The sequence below is a fragment of the Scleropages formosus genome, chromosome 8 (genome assembly GCF_900964775.1).
Source record: "Scleropages formosus chromosome 8, fSclFor1.1, whole genome shotgun sequence".
NCBI classification, from domain to species: domain Eukaryota; kingdom Metazoa; phylum Chordata; class Actinopteri; order Osteoglossiformes; family Osteoglossidae; genus Scleropages; species Scleropages formosus.
This window is the reverse complement of record NC_041813.1, coordinates 19,093,213-19,100,914: the sequence shown is the minus strand read 5'-3', so window position 1 is coordinate 19,100,914 and position 7,702 is coordinate 19,093,213. Positions and strand designations below refer to the sequence as shown.

The window sequence follows — 7,702 nt, the reverse complement described above, 5'->3', positions numbered from 1 at the left end:
AGTGAATTACTACGGAGTCATCTGCATATCCCTAAACATACACACAAGTTTAGCTAGGTAAGTTTAAGTAATTTAGAAAAAATCGTCGTGAATAGAACCATATCTCATTTCATTGCCCGTGACCCCATGTCTCAGCAGAGACCCCCTGTCCGGCACAGGTAAGTGAGTCCTGCTGGACCCACGTGCATTAAGGAGAATGTTTACTAAGCAGAGTGCCATGCTCAACCCACAAGATTGTATCTCTTTCTCTTATTTGCCATCTAGAAGGTGGTTTGAGGGTGAGATCATGGAATCAATTAGTCCACAGGGAAATAAATAAATAAAGAAATGAAAACCTAAATAAATAAAAGGACAGGTGGAGTTGGTGGTGGTGTGAAGGAGATGGTGTTCCGTGACTGTGCTTCAGGCAGCCGTATGCCTGTGAAGGCTGTTGGGCTAGAGAGCTAGAGGGACCTTCTGGCTCACACTCTCTCCATTAGCCCTGAAGCTCTGGGAATCTTGACATCACAGGCAGCAGTGGCAGTGCCGATGGAAGCTTTGCCGTGTTGACATTCACAGGCAGCAGCAACAGAGTGCTGAAGACAAACCTGGTGTTTCTTGCAGTGACTGCAGTGGGGTGGTAACTGGAGATGGTGAGGTGGTAGTTCTTCCACCTCAGCTCTAACAGCTGTGTGAGATGAGGAGCAATCGGGCTTGACACTGTCCATCAAGGCCAGTGCTGTGGGTGAAGACGGACTGGGGGTAGATTTTAGGGCCAGGGGTAAGGCTGTTAAAGAATGGAACATTTTCCCTTTTCCACCCAGGGGTTGTTCTTCATAAGCTCGGGGTTCAGGAAGGGGTCCTCGGGGACACAGTCCTCGATCCATTTTACCAGGCTGAAAAGAAAGAGAGTGAAATACCATGAGGTGCGGGGGGGGGGGGAGATGAGTGGGTTGGTAGAATTAACACTGGTGGGGTGGGGTGCTGGTGTGTCGTGGGGCCTGAACCCCAGAAGGAGAGTAGGGATGGGCCTTAGCAAACAACAAAAAAGTAAGAAAGAAACAAACAAAAAAAAATGTTGCCGGTTGGGCTTGAACCGTGGGCTCTGCCGGGGAACAGGTAGGAGCCTTAGACCGCTGTGCTACAGGCCCACCCACCACCCTGTGCTAAGGGAAACGCTACTTGACTGACAGATGCTTAAAAAACAAGGAACGCAAAAGAACGGCGCCGCCGGGGAACGGGTAGGGGGCCTTAGACCGCTGCGCTACGGCCCCACCCACCACCCTGTGCTAAGGGAAACGTTACTTGACCGACAGATGCTTAAAAAAACAAGGACCAAGAAAGCCCGTTGCCAGTTGGGCTCGAGCCGCAGGGGAACGGGTAGGGGGGGGCCTTAGCCCGATGCGCTACGGACCCACCTGCCACCCTGCGCTAAAGAAAACATTACTTGATTGACAGATGCCTAAAAACAAGAAGAAAGAGAACATCGCCAGTGGGGCTTTTTTTTAAAAATGACGTTCTCTAAGGCCCCCTACCCATTCCCCGGCAGCGCCCGCGGTTCGAGCCCAACCGGCAACATTCTCTCTTTTATTTTCTGCATCTCTCAAGCAGCATTTTGTTACTGTATGAATTTTACATAATATATTGTTATATTCTGTCCTGTTTAGGGGGGGAGGGGGCTAGGCCTGGGGTACCCTGCAACGGACTAGCACGTTGCCCTGGCCCGCTGTAACCTCACTCGGGACAAGCTGTGTCTGTCTGTGTCTGTCTGTCTAGGTTCTATAAAGACCTTAAAGCTGTACTGAATAAAAAATTCATGTGCAATATTGTTCATCATGTTGCTGGTCATCAACACTCCAGGAACACCAGACAGACATGTGTGCCAAATTCTGAAAGTGAGTTCAATTAATTCCTCTTTCATTCTTGTGCATTTTACTGCCAACTAATGGCTGTATGTGGAAATGCAGGTGACCGTCACTACACCAAGCGCGCGCACACACGCATACACAGACATTCTCTAAAACCACTTGTCCCGTGTGAGATCGTGGTGAACTGGAGCCTAACCTGGCAACACAGGGCGCGAGGCTGGGGAGGGGGAGGGGACACACCCAGGACGAGACGCCAGTCCGTTGCAAGGCACCCCAAGCAGGACTCGAACCCCAGGCCCACCAGAGAGCGGGACCCGGCCAAGCCTGCACGCCCCCTCCCCTTCAGCAGCAAGCAAATTCATGAAAATAAACACCCAAAAGAATGAACGTTCGTATGTTTGAAAATTCAGAATTGGAGCACTCATGACCTGGTGGGGATGGAGGAGGAACTCACTCAGTAACCGTCTTGGAGGATTTCTCCCTCTTGAAGGCTAGCTGGTACTTCAAGCTCTCTACCTCCTTCTTCATCTGGGGCAGGTCCATCTCGTCCATGGTGGCGGCTGCAGAGAGAAGCCATGACTTGGGGCACCGCACTTGGTGCATGTAAAACTTTCCCCCTGTAATTTTCTAAAAATATTGACTGTTTTGCGTATATGATGGCAATTTTGTATTGTGCAACAGTTTGCGTAGTAGGTAGAACTTCCACATTACACTTGAAGGTCTCAGGTTTGAATCTCACCTCGTCCTGTAGCGTCCTTGAGAAAAGTCCTCAACCAGATTTGATACAGTAAAAATTACCCTGCTGCATAAACTGCTAAGTGTGAGTAGCTTATTGTAGAAACCTCACTGTCACCTTGGTGAGCTGTATCAAATAAATTAATGACAACTGCATCTGTTTTATAAAAACGTCTCTTTCTTGAGTAAATACAAGTCTTATACTGAGCAACAAAGGCATATGTGGACTTCCTGAGAAACATAAAATGGAAAAAATAAATTTTTAATTTGTATAATTTTTTTTTTAAAACTTCTGCCTCAGTGCTCAAGTTATGGTGCACACTAAGTGTTTTAATGTGTTGAGGAACTCAGGAAATAATATGGGGACAGCCAATAGTGGTTGGAGCTGCTGCCTTTGGACCCAAAAGTCGCAGGTTTGACTCTCACCTCTGGCTGTAGTACTTACCCTAAATTGCTCCAGCAAAATTACCCTACTGTACAAATGTGTAATTAGTTGTCAGTAGATTAACATTGTAAGTCGCTTCGGAGAAAAGCGTCAGATAAATGAAAAATAAGTTTGGTTTCTAAAAGTTAAATTCTTTGCTCCAGCTGCGTGTCTCAAAAATGTACTGGTAGGTCATCTGAATGAAAAAAGACTTTTTTTTTAATCCCCGGAGGGAAATTGCGCTAGGGTACAGCAGCATACAACGTACATTCAGCACCGAGACAAATAAGGGGTTACCGCTACTGAATAACTACTCAAGTTGTACCTTTTGGTCGATCAGCCTTCTAACTGTTTGCGCATTCAGGATAGTCCATGCTGGACACTCTTTTCACTATGGTACCGTACCCCAAACTAAACCCCCAGCAGTGCAGCACTCAGCAGAACAGCAGCTACTTTCAGGGGCAAATGGTTGAAAACCTCTCCACTGCAGCTGCTGGACAGGAAGTGGGTCACCCCACAATTTGGGTCGTCCCAGTGGGCCTGGCACGGGGATTATACACCGGACTTTGCCATCCAACCTGTGAGCCACATCAGCAAACCAAGGTTTTCTCTGTTACTCCTACGCATTTCACTGATTAGCACTAATATTTTATCCCATTCATTTCAGTTTCTCTGTTTGTCACATATCACACTGAACTATCATCAACTTCAAGTTCCCTTTTTTTTTTGCCCCCCACCTGTGTGTATGAATTTTACCTTTTTGGGTGTTTATGATCACTTTAATTTGATGGCTGCTGTGAACTCTGGCGCTTTTGCCAGGAGGAGGGATTTTTTATTTGTCCTCATCACTCTGGCCCTGCCACTCTGGAGGACAGCAGAGAGGGGTCCGGGGTCAAGAAAGTGGGCAGTAATGAAGATCAGGAACATTATTATTATTGTTATCACACACATTTTCAGAACCGCTTGTCCCATACGGGGTCACGGGGAACCGGAGCCAACCCGGTAACACAGGGCGTAAGGCCAGAGGGGGAGGGGACACACCCAGGACGGGACGCCAGTCCATCGCAAGGCACCCCAAGCGGGACTCGAACTCCAGACCCACCGGAGAGCAGGACCGTGGTCCAACCCACTGCGCCACCGCACCCCCTATTATTGTTATCATCATAATGAATTCATTTAGTGGATGATTTTCTCCAAAGTGACTAATAGTATTAAACTTTTTACACTGTTTTAACCATTTATACAGCTTGGTATTTTTCACTATCAGTTCAGAGAGAGTACCTTGTTCAAAGCTACTACAGCAAGAGTGGGGATTCGAACCTCGGACTGCTTGATGGCAAGGTGAGGGCTGCAGCCAGTGAGCTACCTGCTGCAAGCTGTTACAGCTGTCAGTACTGCACTGCCCAGTTGTGCAGAAGTACATATGGTTCAAAACTGTCAAATGGTTACACTATTACTGTACATTGTTATTAATAAGAGCACAAAGTAATAATTAAGAAAGAGGAAGAGTATAACAGCCATTTATTTAGAAAGAACACATTTGTGTGACACTATTTAAGACCATGAGTTCCCATGCAATGCATGTTATGAATAATACCCTTCAGCGTGGCATGGTGGAGCAGCAGGTAGTGCTGGTGCCCCACAGGTTCTATGCTGCGCAGTGCAATATGGGTTCAGATCCTACTCCATCTTTGTGTATGTAATGTACTTCATGTGAATTGTTGACTAAAGGTGTGTGTGTGTGTTTAGTAAGACCAAGTTGGTCCAACAACAGCACTATTTTATAAACTAGAATTAATGTGAGTGCAGTTTGCAGGTATAGGACCTGTGAGGGTTCGCAGCTCTTTTAATACAAATAACGGCCTCATTTTAATGTGTGCGTGGAACAATAATCTTTACTGCCTCTTTACTTTTCAATGAAGAAATAAATCGCCTACATCATGTGTCAACATTAAAGTGGACCCGACATCGTCCCTCTTCCTGGGGGGTGTCCCCCGTGCTCAGTTACCTACCTCAAAGGGGGTGTGTGTCCGAGGGCGCGCGGAGCTCTGCTGGTTCGGGGTCTCGATCAGTGGAACTGCAGGAGATCCGCCTGCGGGGTCCGGATGATGGGGAACCCGGTCTCAGCGCGAGGAGAAGATGTGTGGGATGGTGCTGAACGGCCAGTGTCGGATGTCTGAGAGGATGAAGGCAACGGAGTTAAGTGCGTGCGCCTGTGTGTGTCTGTGTGTGTGTGTGCGCGTGCGTGTGTGTGTGCGTGCGTGACACGCCGGAAGGGATGCTCTTTCACTGAGCTGGGGGAGACACATCCCTCTGGTTTCAGCTGCGTTTCCTGTAATGTGTCTGATCTCTGACGTCTCATGTCGTGTTCCACTCTCATACGGAAGGGGGCGCTGTTCTGCGCGTTTGTTGACCGGGGGTCGTAAGGAGCCTCGTAGCCCTTGTGTATAACTGTCAAACATTTACTTTACATTTACATTACTTTATTTAGCAGATGCTTTTGTCCAAAGCGACTTCCAATGAACTCTATGTAGTTTATCAGCCCACACACCTTATTCACCAAGGAGACTTACGCTGCTAGATACACTACTTACATTGGGTCACTCATCCATACATCAGTGGAACACACTCTCTGTCACCGACACAATAAAACCCACAAACCCACTCTGCTCCCACTCCATTGTTTACCTGTGTATTTACCACATTCCTTACCCTACCAGTGCTTATCCATCTCCTTTCCCTACTTTTCACTCCATTCCTTACCCTACTCTTTACCACACTTTCCACGCCATTGCTCACCATGGTCTTTACCCCACTCCGTACCTGACCCTTTACTACACTCTTCATCAGACTTCACCATATCTTTATTCTTTACTGTACTCCTTATTATGCTCACCGGTCTCTTCATTACTTGTGATTCTATTCTATACCTTATTCTTTACCCCACTCATCATCCCGCTTTACTCTATTTTTTCTTATACTTTAGCTCACTCTTTATCCTCCACTTTTCCCCACTCTAACTTATTACCCCTCTGTTTACACCACTTTCCTACATTTTTTTTCCCCCCGTTGTTTACCCATAAATGTGCCCCATTCTTCATTTGTTACCCCAATCTTTACTCTTTACTTCCATTGTTACACCATTCTTTATATAACTTATCATTGCATACTTTACCCAACTCTTCACTCCACTGTTTTCATCATTCACTTCAGAGTCTGATGACCTTTGCCGTGGACATTCTCATGTCACGTGAAGGCAGTATGAAGACATGGAGAGCCTTACAGCGTCTGCTGAAGGACGGTCTGAAGTGGGGCACGTATATATATATATATATATATATATATATATATATATATATATATATATGTGTGTGTGTGTGTGTGAGAATTAATCCTCTATAAGGGTGTGTACGACAGCGCTCTCGCTCACGGAGCTTTTAACGTGTGGCCTGCGTTGCCTTTGTTTGCCCAGTGGGGGCGCCGTCTTCAGAACAGTGGGAGTGGGGTGCTCTGGGTTGGACCTGGAATAGTCACATCCATGAGAGAGAGAAAGAGATGGAGAGGGGGAGGGAGCACATTCAGTACCCAGAGGTTATCGATGGTCAGGGCCACAATGGGAAACGACCAGATGATCTCCGATTCCTCAACGGCTACATGTTTACCGTAGTACGGGGGCTGCGGGGTGACACCTCTTTACAAAAGTGATTAGTGTAAGCGGTGCTGAATGGAAGCTTTCATGTGATCAGCGGGAGATCTATATGATGGATTTTAGGCTGTACGTAAATTACGTAATCCAGTACGGATTACACCCAAGAGCCGATTAGCACCCCCCCCATTAGAGATGTGCGTTGGTGAAGGGGTTAAAAACAGCCACTGGTGGTTCGATCATTTAATCCTCCTCTTCCTCCAGCGTGTCGTGTGTGCCTCATCATTTCTTTTTTATTTTCATTTCCTTTTTCTGGACCCTGCCTGAGAGGGGAATATGAGGAGTGCTTCTCCAGGGCCCTGTGACATGAGCCGCTCTTAGCGCATTAGGGTCAGGTGGTGCTGGTGGTGGTGGGGGCAAACTGGTCACTCTGGGGTATTATTATTAATGGATGTCTGTGTGTAAAAAATGGGGGGTGCTGTGTGTGTCTCAGTAGCTGAAGCGGGGGCAGAGTGGCGGTGATGCTACATGGCATGGGTGCGCTTCAGTGAAGAACCCAGAGACATTCTGTTCTCTCAGACATGATCCAGTCAGTGTGTGTGTGTGTTTCTCCTGCACTGCCACTGACTTTCATCATGCCTGGCTCTGCTCAGGCCTGAAGGACGTCGTATTATTACCCCAAAGTCCTCACCTTCATAACGGAGAAATGTACATTTAGTTTCTTCCAATAACAGTCTCCTTCCAAAGCTGCGCATAACGAGCCCGCGACGGTCACCTCACCACGGCCGACTGGACACAATGGCGGCGGCAGCAACCGGCCGTTAAAGGGGCGTCCGCGTTTGAAAGTACCCGACTGTTGTGAGTTGAGCTCAGCCATTGGTCGCTCAGACTGACGTAGACCGAACAGCGAGTCTTCTGTCTTAAAGGGACCGCAACAGCGCCTGGGTTTCCGTCGACACTCAGTACATTGTCTGTCCCAGTGTTACTTTTTGCATAAAGATATAAAGATGCGCTATTTCTTGAATCAGCAATTATGCAACTTCAATAAGT

General features: G+C 47.3%; 1 protein-coding gene across 3 annotated transcripts; it reads right to left on the bottom strand.

Annotated features, from left to right (window-relative positions):
- Positions 1–64: 64 nt before the first annotated feature.
- Positions 65–7,457, bottom strand: LOC108937173 (guanine nucleotide-binding protein G(I)/G(S)/G(O) subunit gamma-13-like). 3 transcript variants are annotated; one of them, XM_018756961.2, is made up of 5 exons: positions 7,344–7,457; positions 6,437–6,527; positions 5,019–5,182; positions 2,302–2,407; positions 65–875 (listed from the first exon to the last, which is right to left on the bottom strand). In XM_018756961.2, the coding sequence occupies exons 4-5, from the start codon at positions 2,397–2,399 to the stop codon at positions 770–772; spliced, it is 204 nt and encodes a 67-aa protein (XP_018612477.1). In that variant the 5' UTR covers positions 2,400–2,407; positions 5,019–5,182; positions 6,437–6,527; positions 7,344–7,457; the 3' UTR covers positions 65–769. The 3 variants fall into 3 exon arrangements, with proteins under 3 accessions (XP_018612477.1, XP_018612478.1, XP_029109699.1); XM_018756962.2 differs by lacking the exon at positions 6,437–6,527; XM_029253866.1 differs by lacking the exons at positions 6,437–6,527; positions 7,344–7,457 and having other exon boundaries at positions 5,019–5,242.
- Positions 7,458–7,702: the final 245 nt, after the last annotated feature.